Raw genomic sequence first — 19301 nt, 5'->3', positions numbered from 1 at the left:
GGATGGTGCTTCATCCCATTGGAAACCCTTTGAGTGGCCTTCTGCTAGCCCTTCAAGTGTGGGCATTAACTGGTCACTTACCATGGTCAAATCTGGTATGTTTCCAAACTTTAGAGCCAAACTGTAGACCAAAGGCTGAGAAACATGATACAGCATGATTCCTACAGTAATGCCTTAGCATGCGCTGTTCCCTTTGCTTACTACACCTTTCCTTATCCTCCTCTTTTGTTTACCTAACTGTGCATCCTAAACAGCACAACGCCAACACTGCAAGCTCAAGGAAATCTTCCCAATCAGAACATTAGCTCAGATCCCTCTCTGCTTTCTTAGCAGTCTGTTCTCCTTCATGGACTCATCATGCTTGTGATTAAATAGTTACTTGTGAAATTAGTTTGTTTTATGCCTTCTTTCTACACAAGCTCCACGAGGACAGGTAGCATACATCTGTCTTATTCATCTTTCCATCTCCATCCAGATCCTTCCACGCAGTAGGCAGGAGCCACCAACTACTTATTGAGCAATTAATTTTTTCTTTTAATTCCCTACCACCATCTTGGATTTAAATTAAATGCTGGGGAGGAAAAAAAAAAAAAAGACTACAAAGACCCCCCTTTGCAAATGCTGCCTCTGTCTTGCAAGCAAAACCCAAAATAAGGTTTGCCAGAATCTTCATGATGCTTTAAAGGGAAAACACTTGCACCCACCACCTGGGTCTCTGTCTCTCCTCAGGGAGTTTCGGGGAAGCCTGGGAGATCTGACTGAGGCCTTGTTCAATTGTCAACTCACCCCCTTGGCCTCATTTACCAAGCTCTTTAGGACACAACATGATTTAACAGCGCCAGACGTGACAAAGCCATCTCTGATATTTTGTAACATAATGGCCGCCTTTCGTTGTACATTGCAAAGGAGGATGTCTCTTGAATTTAAAAAGGATGCTGAGATGGGAAAAGTGTTTACAACAGAAGAAAGAGGAAAACTCTCTTACAAAAATACCTACTATGATGACGAAAGAAACCCAAATAATATAGTTTACTGAAAATGAGGGGGAGAGAAAAACACAAACACACCTTAATGCCCCTCTTAGCAATGACTTGATTGGCTTTGTTTTATGTAATTTATAATTCCTTCTAATTGTTATTATTGCTGAGTACAACATACAAAAATATGTTGTCCAGACATTCACTCCAAATCCCCCATACGAAAAAAAAAAAGTAAAACAAACAAACAAACAAACAAAGCATAACTCCCTGTAGCTTTTGGAGTCAAAAGAACACTTTACAGGGGCTCTCTGTGCAGCAGCGTGGTGTTTTCCGTACGGCTTCGGAGGTGGATTTTGCTATTTATCCTCTTTATTCTTCGAATATTTTGATCTAATTCAAAGCCTCCAGCAATCTTTGTTTTCTGGTTAGCAATGTTGATAGAAATGGTTCCCTGTAGAAATAGCCTTAGGAACATCCTCATCTTCTCTGCTTAAATCTTCCCCTAAAACCTCCTCTTTGTGATTCTCTCATACTGGCCTCCAATCATCTCTCCTCCAATAAATGTAACCTTTGGCTCATACTTAGTATAATGACTTAATCAAATCTGATTTCCAGTGTATATATCCATATATACCCAACATTAATTCACAAATTTTTTTTTTTTTGTAGAGCCCCATCTGTGCTCTTAGAATATATTATTCCTCCTGAGGAATGGGGAATACATGGAGAAATTCTTTTTCTACAGTATCTATGTCAACTAGCACAAGTAAAGTAAAGCGAATAAATACATTACAGAGATAGAGCTGAAGGAAGCTGAGAGCCCAGTGAACAGACTTTATCACCAAACATTGCGCGATGGAGCTCAACGGCATGCAAACACTTTGTCTGACGTTTCACAGCATAAAAACTCCAAAGTGACAATTCTAACCCTTGCCCCTCTTAAAAATACAAGCATCTGGTGTGAAGCAAAGGACTGGGCTATGCTCATTTCTGGATGTAGAATATTCAGAGCTCTTATATGTAGTTTTTAATTTATATGCTCTGTGAGATGGCTGGAGAGTAAGTGTTAGGAAAAAGAAAAAAAAAACACTCCACAAAAATAGAGGTCCCTGAGGAAAGTTTTCCAGTACACAGAAGGAGTTGGAAGCACAATGATTCTTACTGGAATTGTACCTGGATAGTAAGTTTAGGTATATTATATACCTATGAAAATACCTATTAAAATAATATATTTATCTACTAAAAATACAGCAGCTAACTCTCCTAGCAGCTAAAATAATGTGTCTGCCTTGAAGTAATGGGAGTGGGTGCAATGTGAAGTTTTAAGCTATGTAAATGCATGATTTAGATAAAAATGAAATTAAAACATGAAATTCATACAGGCTTATTGCTTAAATTACAAAAGGTGGGCAAGCAATTTGCCCCTGGATAGACAGTTTTGATGGATAAAACCATCTAGCAGGCCCATCTCTGAAGCTCAACTAGTTGTGTGGGGCTCAATAATTAGATGACCACTGAGAATCTTCCAATGGAAACATTCCATGAGACTATCATCTCAAACTACTACACAAAATATTTGCAATAAATACTGTAAACTGAGTCCTCGAGATCAATATATGTTTCACATGCCGTAACTTTATTTTAACGGGGTTTCCTACGGCCATCTTTGTCAGTCAAAAAAGACACTGTTTACATTTGAAGTTGTTTTTTTCTGAATAGAAATGAAAGACCTTATTCTTTGTTATTCTTCAATTGAGCTGACCTGTATAAACACGGATGGTTGGTGCCTCTGCAATTGTAATAGGAGATCAGGATGTTGAAGTTTCTGTAGAAAACTGAACTAAAAATGAGACTGCTCAGATTTAGAAAATATTTGAGCCCTCCTGACTGTGTGCTCCTTTAAGGCAGAAATATATTTATTTCATTCTTTGTTTCCCCACAGCCTGGCACTCAGGAGGTGCCCTATATTTGTGTTACAGAATATATGGCCCACGAAGAAGGTGAGTTTTTTGTCTGTTTTGTGTATTTCTATAGGCCAAATGCCTAGGATGGTGTGTGGCCCATTCTAGGTACACAGTTTACCCAAATAGTTGTTAACCAAACACAAAATCCAACTAAAACTGAAGTTACATGTGGGTACCCCAGCTATAAATTCCATATCCTCATAAACTCAACTCTGGAAATACAGCATTTCCTAAGTCAGATTATGGTCCTTTCTGTCTCGGTTAATGAATCTGCCATTTTATCAGTAGGCACATGGGTTGTGATAGTGCTTTGCTTGTGGCCCCATTTTTCCAACGAGGACCACTGCTGCGGACTCCTCCTAAGTGACAGAGCCAGAAATTACTTAGCAATCACCCTTTCTTTGAATCAGACACTGTGGTTTATACAACACAAACATAGAATTCTTTTTTTAAAAAGTAGCCTTTTCAGAAGCTTTAAGTCAACCAGGATGTGCAGGCAATTATATTTTGGGAGTTACAAAGCAATGAAATTATTCTGTCCAGTCTTTTGCATAAGTGGTCAGGAATAGCATTTGCATATGTTATACCGTATTGATTCTTGCAGACAGAGACTCAATAAAGACAAAAGAACACATGCAAAAATAAATGCCTGGGGGGGAATAAAAAACAAAGAAGACACAGATGGAGGCATCTATTATATTTTTGGCTTTAAAATGAAAACAGCAAAAAATAATAGAACAAACAAACAAGACCAAAAATAAATGAAAACAACAACAACAAAACCCCATCTAGGTCAGTTCTCTTTAGCAAAAAAGTGTCTGTTTCTATCTTTGTCCTTGCTCATTTCTCCCTCATGAAATCCACTTTCAAATGTCATCCCCTCCCCCTTGCCAATAGATCAAGCATTCTCTAACAGGACAGATAGGGCAGTAAGGAACTAATAATGATAATAATAATAATGAGAAATGGCCTTAGAGATATATTTCATGTGTCTTCCTCTCTCCTTGTCTTTCTTCAGTGGAATAGCTTCCCAGCCAGTGGGGCATTAATCATCAGAAGAGCAGCCCCGAGATAAAGGCCGGGTGAAATTTCATTGTGCATTATAGTGTGAGCTGTGGGTGCATAAATATGTGTCTCTGTCAGTATCTGGGGGGAGGACGTGGAGAGGTAGAGGAGAAAAATGTGTCATTTTATATATTTATACCACTCAAGATGGCCAGGACTAGTTTCCCATTGTTACTGCGGATTAAAATCATTCATGTCCTTCTGCTTTCATTGGAGGTCACCTCTCAGAATGGGGGATAAATATTGTGAGAAGTTAAAATCTACCTATTTTTTTTTCCCCATCTGCCTCAGGGCTATGTAGCAGAGGAGGGACAGGAGGAGGGGACCAGGAGCAGGACTGTCTGATGGGATGAATTTTTCTTTGCTAATCCTCAGTTGGGTATCTGCTCTTTCTCTTACATAATGCTTTGGGTTAACAAGATCTCCTGTTTTGAAGAGCCTTGTTTGGGGTGACCGTTTGGAAGACATAGGTAAACAGATGCTACAACTACTCAGCTAGGAACTACAAATATCCTTGCTCCAGAAAGTGAGGGCCATGTATTATAGCCTGACATCATTGGGGGGCCAGCTAGAAATGCATGGTCTTGGGCTCCATCCAGAACTGAATCAGAATCTGTGATTTAATTAGAACACCCAGGTGATCTGTATACACAAACCAGTTTAAGAAGTACTGTTCAGCTAATACATGCAAACACATGTGAGCATCCTCTCTCTCTCCATCTCTCTCTCACACACACCCACACACAATCAGATTGAATGAGAGAGAGATGTACATAAGTCAACCAAATTTCCATCGAGTAATTCTCTCATTGACTGCCAGCCACCCCAGATATGATGTGCATTTATTTCCCCAGACATCTCATCCCTGGATGATGAAAAACAAAAACAAACAAACAAACAAACAAACAAAAACAAAGAGAACCTTACATTCTCCATGTAGCTAACAGAACTAGCTCTCCAGAAAACCCAAGGCATTAATCAGAAGATTTCAAAAGGCAGGGCTGTCATAACAGCCTCAGTGTATTTCTAATTTTTACAATCATTCAAACAGGCACCAGAAAGGTTTGAAAGCACACCCCACCCCTCCTACTGCCTTGTCGAAGACAGAATGGAAATCTCCTCCCCGAAGCCTGGCTAGCAGTGATGGCTGCTTAGAGTCATTTCCCTGTCATGTAGAAATAGAAAGAAAGAGATGCATTGTCAGGAAAAAAAAATCTTGGACCTTAACTTAAACTGGAATCATTGATTCTTTCTGACAACTCAAGACACATTTATTAAGTACTTTATCTTCTACATAAAGATGGCCATTGTGGAACTCCTTCTGAAAGCTTTCAGCCAAGAGGGGGAATACAAAAAGAAATCATTATTTGTATTATAATTTTAATTAGATTAAAGATATTCTATTCATTTCTCTCAATCTCAGTCATCCAGTTGATGAAATGGGCAGATACTTACAGCAACACAGTGAGAGTATTTTTTGCTTACTTTCTCCTCTCTTCTCCTCAACTTTTCTTCCCCTTCCCCTGGCCCCCCTCAATTCACTTATCCATCCATTCAACTGTCTGTATGTACAAGGCACCATGTTACACACTGCTAAAAAAATGAAAATATTGGAGACAGTGTGAATCTACCCTAATACTTATTAAATAAGAAAAGAGCAGAGACCCAAGGAAGCTAATTGCCATGTCATAGGCAAATAGTTAAAGAAAAAAAAACAAACAACTAGATGCTAGAGACCTGGATTGGAATCTCGTTTAACATAACAACAACAACCACCACAACAATCTTTTATTGAGTTGCACCAATTGAAGCCCTTGACCTATATTATCTTAACCTATCCATGAAGATGATGTTATAACCATGAAACTAAGTTCCAAAAAGCAACTTAGCCAAAAATCTCACAGCTAAGAATTGAAGGTCCACCTAGAGTCATGACTTTAATCACTTCTTTATCTACAAAGGAAGTCTCCTGACACCTGTTTCAATGGACTCTTTCCTTCAAAGGAGGCTGCTTCCTTTGTCTGTGGCTGTCTTTGTCCACCTTGAACATGAATAATATTGCCTCCCTTCTCTGCCCCTTCCCACTGCAGATAGGCATTCATTCACTTAATACATCTTCCTTTTCTTCAACATTTATTGAACCCCACTTTGTGGCAGGCACCGTGGCGGGTCCTGAGTGTTGAATGAAGAACTCCATAGAGATTATTCCTGCTCTCAATCGAGTGCTTTCTCATAGTATCTTTCAAACTCTTTTCAAAAGAACATGAAGAAAACAAGTAACTATGGAGCCCGATGAATCACATGGTCATGACCAGGAATAAGTGGGCTCATATAACATATTCAGTAATTAGACAAAAACAACAAAAAAAGTAACTGAAAGCAGATAGAAGACTCCTGCTAATCTACCCAGAGATGTACAACCAAGTAAATGAACCCCAAGTTAATTTTCTATCCATACCAATAGAATTGGACAGAAGCAGGGGACAATTGAAGAAATTTTTATTTGCCTATATTTAAAGGTAGGTTTTAGGAGAACTAAGAATTAAATAATTTGGGAAAGGAATACAGCAAAGAAAGTGGAGTGGGGAAGTGGGCGATATCACATTTCCAAAAGTGCTTTGAAAACTCAGTGCTAGAAGCTACTGTGATGACAAATAAGTTCTAAGGAAAGAGAACTTAAGACCAGAAGTCAACAAGAACAATCTTGTACACCAGATACAAGGAGACATCTCCTGGACCCCTTATTGTTAAGGTAAGGAGTTAAGGGCAGCAATACCCCTGCTGATAATCACCCCACGGGGGAGCCTTCGCCTGAGTGTGGACCTCTGGAGGGCAGGGTGCTCGGAAGTGAGATTCAGTCTGAATCACGAGGCATATGTACTCCCTGAGAAGATGCTGGTGGATTGTTGCCCACTCACTTGCTTCAAGCCATATTGACTGAGGGTTTTCTCTGTGCTGCTGGGCTCTGACAGTGCCTGAAACAAAGATCTTCCATCTTAGAACTCACATTTCATTAAATAGAGACAGTAAACAAATAAATACATGATAGAATGTCAGGCAGAGATAACTGCTATGAGAGACAAGAAAGGGGAAGGTGACAGAGTGATCTCCTACAGAGGATGGTCAAGGAGGGCCTCTCTGGAAGGTGCCAGATGGGCAGAAATCTGGGTAAAGTAAGGGAATGAGTCATGCAAATAGCTGGGAGGAGCTGCATCAGGCAGAAGAAAGGGCAAGTGAGAAGACACAGACGTGCTTGGTGTGTTCAAGCAGGGCTGGGACTGACCATGAGGTCCTCATCAAATGTGTCACATTTAAAAGGACAGCCAAATGCAGTCATCCACATAAAGAATACTTTATGGCAATAAAGTCAACATCAAAGCAGAAAAAATCCCCGATTGTCAAAAAAAGTCAACAATTTAAACACAGAAGAGACCCACCTCTGTGACTGTAAAACCCTCATGCACCTCTCCCTTATCCTGGCTCTACAGTCAGGAAGACCAGGAAGACCTGTGTGCCTGGAGCAAAGTGGTAGAAAATATGGCCAGAGAGAGAGCAAGGAGGAGATCCATACATCACATGGTCAGGATTCAGGCTTTATTCTCGGCCAAGTAGTCTGTTGGGTAGTTGGAAAAAGCACTGGGGCTTTAGAAACATTTGGGGACCTCTGCAGTGAGTAGCCAAGAGCTGCCCCCTCTTCCTTCTCACCTGTGCCGATGTCTCAGAATAAAATCCAGGACTGTATTAGCGGGTTCTGGTGGGAAATTCTACCCTATAAATATTACAACCTAATTATAAGGGCATCTGTACAACTTCCAGCATCTCGCAGACTTCCTGCCTGTATGTGACAAGGGCCTTTTCAGAGAACCCTTTTCCCGACTTTCTCAGCTTTGGAAAATGCTGATCTATTTGTATTGCCAACATATAAATTTTGAAGAGGTAGGTAAACCCATTGAGTTCCCCACCCCTCCATTAGAACTATGTAATTCCGGAGAGAAAATGTCACTAGAGAGTTTTACCAGGTAATGAGTAAATTAGAGTCCAATTTCCACCTCCCGTCCCCGCCTCAATTATGCTCTGAGAGGGGGAAAGAAAGCACCTGCGTGAGGGTAAGGAGGAAACAGAAGATATTTCTTGGCTGGCAGCTAAACTCTAATTAGACTGACAGATCTCAGTGCCTCCCCCAGTTATGAGGCTTGGCAGGAAAGGAGCGGGCCCTGAAGCCTTACGTTATGTAAGGCTGTTAATCAATATTAGTTGAGCCTTGATCCTAAAAATACACTTCCCCTGGAGGCTCTGTTGTCTGTGGTAAAAGTGAGGGATTGGAAACCGTGTGGACTCCTCATCTCACTTCTACCAAGCTGGTGGCAGACGGGAAAAGGTGGAGGGGCCCAGAGGGGATAATTTGGGGGTAAGTATAACACACTTGACCTCCTGTTATGGCAAGGCATTTGGAATAAGGTGGATTAATCTTATACCCCAATCCCAAGGCAGTCTGATTATTCAAAGACCTCTGGGAAAATTTGGTGCTCCAGCCAGAATCTCAGAATGCCGTGGATGACAACATACCGTAAATGGGTGTGTCGTGTCTTTGGTTGAACCACGTGAAATTGCTAATATTTGACAATTTTGATCTCCAAAAAAATGGCAGTTTCATAATTTCATATGCTTCATTCTAACAGAACACTTTGTATGTAATGACCCCCCGGCAAAGCTAATTCCCACTGCAGGAATCTTTTCTAATTGATGAGTTCAGGGTTGTGATTCAATCTGGGACCTGCAAAGGAAATCCTGGGTGATTGTGGGTTTGTGTGGGATGTAAACAAAATTGTTCTCATGCTTATCCAGCCGTACAGGAAGGCTAAGCTCTTTGAGGATCTGGGAGTCCTGACAGAGTCTCTTGGGTTGAGGTGGTTTTCCAAATGTCTAGCATTTAGTGGAAACTGGTCAGGCAGGCCATGGCCTAAGTTCTTTCCACACCTGGTTGTATTTTGTACTCACAACAAGCCTATGGAAAAGATAATGCTCTGCCCATTTTATAGATAATGGAACTGAGGCTTAGAGGAGCTAATCAACCCACCCAGAGAAACACAACTAAGTAACCGGAAAAACCTGAAGTGCAATCCAGAAATCCTGACTCTCGGTTACACTCTCTTCCCTTCAACATACTGAGACTCCATCTAGAACATGCAAGGTGAAGGATCAAGCTTTTAATCATGTTTCTGCTTTGTTTTGTTTTGCAATAGCCAATATCAAGGCTGAAATGTGCTTCTTACCATCCCCAGCCTAAAACTGGAAGCAGACCAGAAGGACTAACAACATCACGCAGGTGTTATTACAAAGCCTAAAACACTGTGGCTTCCTTTGGAAATTTTTGAAAGTGGTTCACACTTGACCACCAAATTTGTGAGTTTAAGGTAAGAATGAAATCTCACAAAGCTCTCAAGTCTTTTATTTCTACTGTTTATTAGGGTAGTTCCAATCCAGGCTGAGCATCGTGATTTTCTGGTAATTTTCTGGTGCCAGGCAGTCCTGGCCAATGTCAAGGTGACTTTTCCAATGCCCAGCACAGAAACAAATGGGTCACGGTCAGTATCCTGCTGCGAGCTTATATACGATTCCAGATGGTGATTTGCGCAGAACACACCGAGTTCTTTTTCTTATTGGTAACAACTTGGTCTGGAGTGCCAAGGTAGGGGAATTCACATTATTCTTGGAATTATTTTCCTCTTGGCCCTCTCCTCTCTCGCAGGAACATTTTGGTCATGGCGGCTGATAGTTATCACTAAAAGACTCTTATTTCTCATTTTTGCCTTTTATCCTGAATAAGAACTAAGCTTATCTGAGTGTAGACTGAGTTGAACTTTTCCATTTTAGAAGCTGACCTATCAGTGTCGTGATAGTAACCTGTTGACATCAGAGTAAGATGTGATGTGATGGATGTTTCTGCATAACCTCTGGGGCATTCCTGGGAGAAAGACCTACAGGGAGCCTGACCCAGTTCTCCTCCCTTGGTCCTCTCCTGTGTGGGGCAGTTTTAGACTAAGACTCAGAATCTGGACCTCTTGTCTCTCACAAACCCCCTCTATGTACTCTCTGTTCTAGCTGGGCTTGGCTGTCTCTCTAGGGATCATCACCTCTGACTTTGTCAGCTTACCTTGGGACATTCAACCAACTTGAGATTTGTTCCTCTCATGTATCCAGCTGTACTCATTCTACAAGGCCCAGTTCCACTCTCACCTCATTCATGAGATCCAGCCATGCCATCCCATACACCACTCCTCACCCCACACCACACTATCATTGGTAAGTCACTATTTCATACTGATAGCGAATGTCAAGCCCTCCCTCCCTCTTTACATTGCGAGCTCCGTGATGGCAAGGATCCTGGATTCCTCTTTTTGTAACACCAAAAAGATGTGTGCATAGACATACTTCATAACAGAACATATTGTCCAAGGCTTATAGAATTCCTAGTTGATTTAAAGATGGAAGAGAAAATTAAAGCTGCGTAGTGAGGTATCAGAGAAGTCCATGCCTGAGATCTTAGAGGCTTTTTATTTGACAGGACTAATTTCAGCCTCCAAACTCTACTCTGACCCTCCTTCAAATCCCTATCCTCCCAAACCTCCTGGGCTTACTCTGAACCATGGACACTACTGTCAGGAGAAGCAGCCCCATTTTCTGAGGTAGATCCTTGCTTGAGAAGGCACTGACCTGCATACCGAATGTTGAGGGTAGAATATGATAATAGGGTTCAAACACATTTAATCATATTCTTCATGATACGCCTGTTTGAAGTATTTGACTGTGATTAACCCAGTTATCCTCACAACAATCTTTGATGTAAGTACCCGCAGTACCTTTCCCTCCCTCCAGTTCCCAATGTGGTAGACTTAGGTTGGCTGCACATTCCTGCTACTCCTCCCATTGAGAAGTGAGGTTTATGTATCCTTCCCTGAAAATGAGACTTGAAAAACTCTCTCTAGGAGCCCTGAGCCTCTCTCTGTGAAAGAAGCCCTGGAGACATGGAGAGGCACATGGATCCAGCTGAGTCCAGTATTCCCAGTAAGCCCACCAAGACACCAGGGGCATGCTTGAAGCCAGACCCCAGACCAGAGTAGCCACTGAATGACCTCAGTCAATTCCATGGGGGGCACAAGAATCGCCTTGCTGAGCCCTGCCCAAATTTCTGACCCATAAAACTGTGATATTTAATGATGCAATTGTTGCTCTAAGCTACTAAGTTATGGGAGGTTGTTTCACAGCAATAGAAACGAGAACATATGTGAGTCACCCAGGGTCACTTAGCTAATATGAAGAAGAGCTAGGTTTTAAACCCAAGCAGTCTGACTCCAAGTCCATGCATTTAATCATCCTGCTATAGCTTCACCACTGGAAAAAAAATTAAAATTGTCCAAAGCACACTGATCATCTTGGAGGGAAAATCTTCCAAAAGCCACAGCACTTCTGATTGTTAAATGATGATAAAGTATGCAATAAAGCCTATCTGTTTTTTCTGACTTATTCGATAAATATTTATTGAGCATCTACTAAGTGCTAGACCTTTATTTGAAAATTATCACCTACCTACCTACCTGCTTTCTCAATCTTAACTTTCTTTTTTAATCCGTAGAGCATCTAGAGATATCCTTCTTAATATAGGGTGAGGACCTGATGCCATAGCTGCGAGTAATTTAACATAGTTCCTGTAATTCGCAAGTAGTTCTGTAACAAGCTATGGTATCAGAAAGATCAAAGTGCCAATTACTTCCAGGAGGCTGGAGCACTGGAGGGCCATATAAACTCAAAAAGGATTTGTTCACATTCACACACAGTTAAGAGCAGCACTAAAAGCACTTCACAGTTTTCCTTTGATCTGACATCAACATTAACCAAGGTCTATCAGAAAGGAAGTGCTCACATGGTGTTTTCTTACCTTATGCTTAAAGAAATGGGCTGTAGATTTTTTTCAATAACCAGATTTTTATACTTGTGAATACACATGCTTATTTTGTTTCTCCTGGAAGAGTCTAACTTTAGGACAACCCTACTCTAGCGATATTATCAAAGCAAAGGAAGACAGAACAGAGTATCATTTGCAAATGGCTGTAAGATTTCACATATAGGTGAAACTTATGAATGAATGATGGACCAGTGAACATGAAATCCAGTCTTCCTCACTTTTTTTTTTTCCTAAGGATTTCCCAGAGATCAAATCTTTATGAGTCCACTTCATCCAAGAATGTTAGCTGGATCACACAGGACATAGTAGAACTCCTGAGAATGCCCTTCTTTACCTAAAGTCTTCAGAGTCTGGGAACTGTCCTAAACCTTGGGTAGAATCCATAGAGTCCAGGGGTTGTTGGGTCCTCAGTTACAACAAAAGCTTGATGTCATCTACAGACTGTATTTGAGAGAGGGTTAGACTTGGAGATGGGCAGGCTATTGAGTTTTTATGAAGCCCAAGGCAAAGTTCTTATGGCTAGTTGGCAAGAACACAAAGTTGGCATAATTAATTCTTTTAGCTAATCTTTACAAAGCATATGGGGCTTTTTTATCCCTCATCCCAGTCTAATCCAATTCAGCTAGTCTGTTGGCTTTCCTTCAAGAGTACTTTATATACATATACATACATACATACATATATATATATATATATATATATATATATACACACACACACACACACATATATACACACCCTTAAAAACAAAGAGCATGAACAGATTTATAACTCATTTTTACAGCCTTGTCTGTGGAAGCAAAAGGAAAGACATATAGACATAATCCAATTATTACTGAACTGAAAAAAAAAGGAAACACCAGAAAGGAGGCTGTTAAAGAGGGTATTCTCTAGCTGTCCACAGCTGTTGTCCTCTAAAATGACACCAGGTTCTGTGATGTTTAGAGTCACAATCACTAACAAGGCTTTTGAACCGTGTGTCCTACTCTGGCTCTCTTAGTTTGTGCAAAGACTCACCCAGTCTGCTCCCATTTATGTATTTGCTGCAGGAGGGAAAGCCAAAAACCGATAATTACTGTGGCTTAGTCCCTGGATCCCCATGTAGCAGTAAATCCTTCTGAGGTCAGTAAAAATTTGGCCTTGAAAAGACTACAAGACCATCCTTTCCTATGAGGAAAAAGCCATTTGCTCCTCTGCTTCCCACAGAGTTAGTGGAATGTATTCTGACAGAAACAGAACAAGTCTGCCAAGACCTGTGCAGACAGAATTATCCTTTCACCAACAATAAACAGATCTGCGCTTGAGCTGTAGAGAGTCATAATAGAAATACATATTGCCTTTTATCTTCTTTTCAGCGAGTATAGTGAAGTGTCAGGAGTTATTGCTTTAATATCAGGAGAGAAGAAGCTATTTTTGGGGAGCACTTGTATAGGTATGCATGTAACAGCACATGCGACTGCAAGACTGCTAAGTAGCCAGGTTCTTAGTAGCTTTTCTAAAACTCCTAAAATTGGCCTGATAACATCATCAGTGCATCTGCTTCAAATTGTCCCTGTGGAGTCACGTAAGGAGGTGTCTGGATATTTCTGCTCAAAGAAAAGGGAAAAGACAACACTTTTACCTCTACCTAACTCACGTAATCTTAATTCACAAGAACAGGAACACATTAAGGGCTTTAATTGATTATTGACTTTAACAATGACCACTGAAGTCAACAGAAGGGAGATGTCAAAGACTCAACTGAACCCCTGGATAATGTCTTAAAACTGAGAAACAAAGGACAAGTACTGATCTACTGAATCTTCTACTAACACTAACTAGGCTAGGGGTCATTTCCCCACAAGCCATTGAAATGTCTTATTTTTTTGCCAGAGTATTGAGGGCTAATAACTCAATTAACCTTCTACCCGCTACTAACTAGATTTATGAAATGCCAAGGAAGTCAGCAAAGCATTAAGCTTTAGCTTGGGTATAATTACTTTTAGGTGACAAAACAAAAACGTTACCACAAAATTAAGGACTCCCTACATAGCTAAACTCACACCTTCACATTTTCTAATGTAATTAGGATCTTCCTCAAATATAAAAGAAACAAAGTGGACAAAAAATAATGAGATATTAATCAACACTTAATATCAAAAACAGATACTGCATTTTATAAGGATTAGTTGAACCTCTAGCTTCAATTGCCCTTAATTTAATGCTACCCATTGGCCTGAAAAATGAACAATTCATGTCCCAGCAAAGCCATGCGAATAGCACTGAATTAGGATAAAGTCTTCTGCTGGTAACAAATTTTCCTTTCCGCTCTTTCCCTTTCTGCTATTGAAAAAAAAGGTAATAAAATGAGGAGTATTTCATAGTGAAAACGTTGTCCATTGCTCATTTTGAATAACAGCTTTACCATTTCAGGGATGACTATGATAGGAACATGATAGGAATAATAATCCATGAGTGCACACAAGACTTTTCTCACTTCTGTAACAATGACTTTGTCTTGCTCTATTCCTGGGTCTTATTACTATGAGCATCATCTGTGGGTATCCTTCCTATAAACATAGTAATTCAGACTCTTTAGCTACATAGCAACACTCATCATGATAGCAATGTCTCAAAGACAAAGATGCAGAATCAATTAATTTTTGGAGAAAAACCTACCTGAATGCTGGCTGTAGAGCGGTTCTTACGAGTTGTGGTAGTGGCCATTGTAGTGGTGGTTTCCATGACGGTGGTAGACATTTCTGGTGGCATGGAGGTCGTCTGTGTTGTTCCCAAGATTGATGGGACTTCTCCCACCAGCCGGACACTTCCATTGATTTTAATATTGGGGTTGTTCTCAGCTGCCATGTTCAGTACTTTCAAACCATCATAATAGAGCCCAGAAAGCTGGCCTTGGAAGAGACGTCCTTTATCCTTTCCACCGATGGCTATTTGCGCCTGGGTGTTGAAGATGGTTAACTGCCGGCCTAGTGGGTTGGGTGGAGGAAACATTATTATTCCCGTACATTTTTTTCTGTTTGCCTTACCTGGTCTGAATGGACCAGGCAATCAAAACATGTTTCCTTGAGCAATTGAAGGGGAAGAAATTGGATAACAAAAATTCAATACAAACATTGGCAAGTAACATTTCACTATGTTTATCTCTTCCACTGCCTAGCTGAAAACCCTAGATAACCTGAATAATTGAGTATTTGTTCACTAATTTCTTTATCATGAGGCAGGAGAAATCTTGGTTCAGTGATGAGCAGTATTGTAGTCTTCTTGGGTATGCAGTTGCGGATGAGAGAAAGAAAAACCTGAAATCAGGTGATGACAATAACAAATCATCAACACCTATTGTACTGATTTTTTAACCTACAAAGTGACATGATGAAAACTAAAAAGGATTATATATGGCAAATCAAAACTCAGTGAGGTAACTCAGAACACTGAATTAAAAAACTAGGTCTGATAATTCAGTTAAATTAACTGAAATTAGATTACAGTTAAGAGACTTGGATTCATTGTACATTTATAAAAGTAAACATTTTAGTCATCAAATACCTCATTTCGTAGAAATCTTCCTAATTCATACTATTCTATCCATACTTGCTATTAGACAAATATCATGACAGATCATTTCCTATCTTTATAATTTGGGGGAGGGGAGATGACATCACACAACTAAATCTCTGAGATGCGGAAAATAAGGAGGCATTGATAGTGTCAGTTGGGGAGAGGGGAAGAAAAAAGATGTCATTCAAAATCAATGAATTTTAAGGGGGGGGGAGGTAGTGCTAAGGAAAAAAGTAACACATGAAACTGCTTAAATGATATTAAAGTATGTTAATAGATTAAAGAAAATAGTAGCTCACCTTATTTGAAGTTCCCATTTGGGTACAATTTATGCTTTTGTGGACAGAAAGCTATCAGAAAAAAATCATGGCAGGATAGAGCTTAGAATGGTGTAACTCAACTTATCTTCCCCCCAACTATTTCTACTTTTAAAAAACTCTGAATAGCTTTTTAAGAATAAGGCCTTCTGTGCTATTACTTCTCCAGATTATTTCCTTCAGCGTTTCCATTCAGAGAAGGATGAAAAAATATTTTTAATGAAATTAAATATATCCTTTTTGACTTTTTCTCCATTCTTAGCCAGTGATCAGAAAATGCTTCATTCATTCTTAATCTAATCATCCGAATTATTTTAGCTATAAATGACTGGGATCAATGTTCTGTTATAATTGCCTGTTTAATAAAAGGAAGTCTATTTTTAAAAGATGGAGGTTTTTGCTCTACAATCTCTAACATGAATAAAAGCATACTGTGATGTTTGGGCTCTAAACCTCTACCACCATTACATGGCCTTTAAGTCTACACAATGATTAGCTATCCTTGAATTTCTGGTATATAATGTGGAATCCTTTCTTAACGTATAAAAAAGGGTTGGAATGGAAGAGGCAGAGAAGGGAAACTGCATCTGCTCAGAGGCAACTCTTTGTACAAGAGCCAACTTGACTCACTGAATGACTCTAAAGGGTATGTTAGTCAAGAAGGATTTATAAATAACACCCCTTTGGAAAATGTAAAACACTACAGTGTGGAGAATTGGCCAGATAATTTTGTTATAGTGAAAACGATCTCTATAAAAATTCCTGGAGTATGGAAATGGAATCTACTGGCCTTAGTGATAAGAGAATTGCCCAGATCCTAAGGGTCCAATCAGACAGATCTACTAGATTTCCATTATTTCCCCACCAAGTCCTGCAGTGCCCAGTGCACTTGCATCATGGTCTATCCTTTGGCTTCTCATTTCTCACATAAGATGCAGCAGAAAGTTCAGTGCACGGTGACACCGGGTAATGGCCTGGAGCACATACCCCTTTACTGTTTATTTTTTGACAGTAGCTTTTCCTGGGAGCCCAAGCTTACTACAAAAGAAATGCCACAATGGAAGGGGAGAATAAATATGCACTCAGCCTTGCATAGGTGTTTGGAGTGGCTTAACATAGTAAGAAATTGCCTAATAGGAAATCTCTAGGGCTAAAATTCAGTACCTTAGGTAAGAGAGCCCCAATGCCTGGCTATCCCTCCCATTCACATAACAGTTAACAAACCATAACATTTGTTCCTTTCCTTTTTTTGTATACAGTCCAACACTGATGATCAGTTAATGGTTATAACGGATTATAGGTAGAAGATTTTATATTTCTAATATTTCCAAAAGTACTTCACACCTATAATGGTATCTTCATCTTATTTTCTTAGTGATGCTATTCTTTTAATGCTTACAAATAAAAAGGTCAGAGAATTGAAATGCAAAGTTGAATGAAATACACTGGCTAGAAATGATGGATTTCCTTTATTCTAGCCACAGTTCACTCCAAAAAGTGATCTTTGCTTGTTCAAGACTGATCCAAGAATGGAGAAAGGCAAGATATGTTTCCTGGGCTAGAAGATTAAACCACTGAAGTAATTGAATTTTTGTTTGCTTGTCTGTTTCATGGTTTATTCTGGCTAGATCGGTCTTTCTTCTGTTTCAAAACCCTTTCTTAGCCCTCTGTACCTTAGATTAGGTGGTTAATAGCTGGCAGGCACTAAAGGAATAGTGAGCTATTCAAGTCTCCTGCCATCTGTTCCTCTGATCAACTTCTCTCTCAGGTAAGCAGGAGTAAGTGAGTAAGTGAGAAACAACCATCGCTATCATCTCCCTACTGAAGGATGTAAGGGACTGAGCGGAGGAAGTTGTATCATTTGCCCAAATTCCTCAAAATCAATTCCAGATCTCCTTATCGAGACTCATTACAAGCAACTGTATTTTTTATAAGGAGAGACCATGATTGTATCTGTATCTCTATATCTCAATCTGATCATTGTTCTAGCATCAATAATACAAAATTTGGTTATAGCTCTAGTACAGGATTCGTAGCAGGTGACTTTGTGTTTTGTTTTGGGTGCCCATCCTCTTGGAAGTCATTGTTACCTCAATTGGACACCAAGTTCACATACTGCTTAAATCTTTGCACGTCTCCAGTCAGTGTTGCACAAAGACTAATTAATTAAACCTCAGAACACCCTTGGGGAATAGGCAGTATTATTTCTCCTCTCCTCAGATAGGAAATCTGAGATATAAAGAGGTTAAGTGGATTGTCTCGGGTCAGACAGTCAATAGTAGACAGAGTCAGAAAACAGACTTGGAAATGCTGTGACCCAGATCTCTTCTCCAATGACAGAAATAACCCCACAGGGGCATCCCAAGTACTTCCAAATACCTCTGCCTAATCATCTTTCTGGGTTTACCCTTTTCCACTCCTTGTCCCTACAAGGTCTTCTGGAATACACTTTCTATTTCTTTTGAAGGGCAAGTCAGGTGGACAGAGGAAGAGGTAAAGCAATAGAGCGAATAGATGTTACTTACCTAAATGAAGCAAGAAAGTAATTCTGGTTAAAACAATGTAGAAGAGAGGAAACTCCCAGTGTGCAAATAATTCTTTTCAATATTATTTGCATATACAAACATGCACATATTCAGTTAAGCTGGAATTCCTCCCTCCCTCCCTCCCACCTGAACCACCCCGACCTGGTCCCACCCACTCGACTTTGTTTCCTTGTGTGTTTGAAAGCATCCTTCTGTATGAAAGCCGGCTGATAACAATGCTATCGCAAGGAAAACTGAAAGCCTACTACGAACTTCATAATGATTTATACAAATGAAAATGCCTGGCATGCCATTGAACTTAGACTTCGAAAGGCAATGGAGGAAAATAAAATATTATTAACAGAAAGTTGAAAGAAACAAAAAAGTTTTCTCAGGCACATGAGACTCAGACATGCATCTAGTCATCCTATCCTTTTTAAGAAGTGAGGCAATCATCATCTTTAATGTTAAAGGGACTTTATGAGCTGGTGATTACTAGACAAAATTATTTGCTTTTTAGAGTTATTCTTAATTTATTTTTAATTAGACCACACACGTTAAAAACAGGGCAAACAGTTAAGATTCTGTGAGGATTTTCCGTGTTTAAAGGTCTGAATGTTTTCACGCCACTTAAAACTGTAGTTGTCCTCTGTTTTTTAAGTTGCATATTAATATACTCCCGTTACTTTTTATATATAACTCCATCAATTCTCCATATATTTAAAAAACTCACTTAAAGTCTTGAGACAAGTATAGTTTATATTGGCTCAGAAAAAAAAAAAAACAAAAAACAGAGTAAATAGCTTCTTAAAGAGAGAGTTATTTTGTTCATTGAAAGGTAATAGTTTACATCCAATGACTAGGAGCCACACAGAAAATTCTAACAGCAGGTATAACCGCCGCCCTCTTTTATTAACAAAGTGGTTGTTTTC

At 39.7% G+C, this 19301-nt stretch overlaps 1 protein-coding gene across 3 annotated transcripts in view; it reads right to left on the bottom strand.

Annotated features, from left to right (window-relative positions):
• The window catches only part of NRXN3 (neurexin 3), a 1622198-nt gene that overhangs the window by 125782 nt on the left and 1477115 nt on the right, over positions 1 to 19301 (bottom strand). For all 3 annotated transcript variants that reach the window (XM_032482446.1, XM_006184279.3, XM_006184277.3), the window contains one exon: positions 14631 to 14938. In XM_032482446.1, the coding sequence (XP_032338337.1) occupies positions 14631 to 14938 (308 nt within the window). The remainder of the gene's footprint in view (positions 1 to 14630; positions 14939 to 19301) is intronic.

This window comes from Camelus ferus, chromosome 6, assembly GCF_009834535.1.
Source record: "Camelus ferus isolate YT-003-E chromosome 6, BCGSAC_Cfer_1.0, whole genome shotgun sequence".
Taxonomy (NCBI): Eukaryota; Metazoa; Chordata; class Mammalia; order Artiodactyla; family Camelidae; genus Camelus; species Camelus ferus.
Note: the sequence above shows the minus strand (reverse complement) of the source record. Positions and strands in the feature narration are given on the sequence as shown.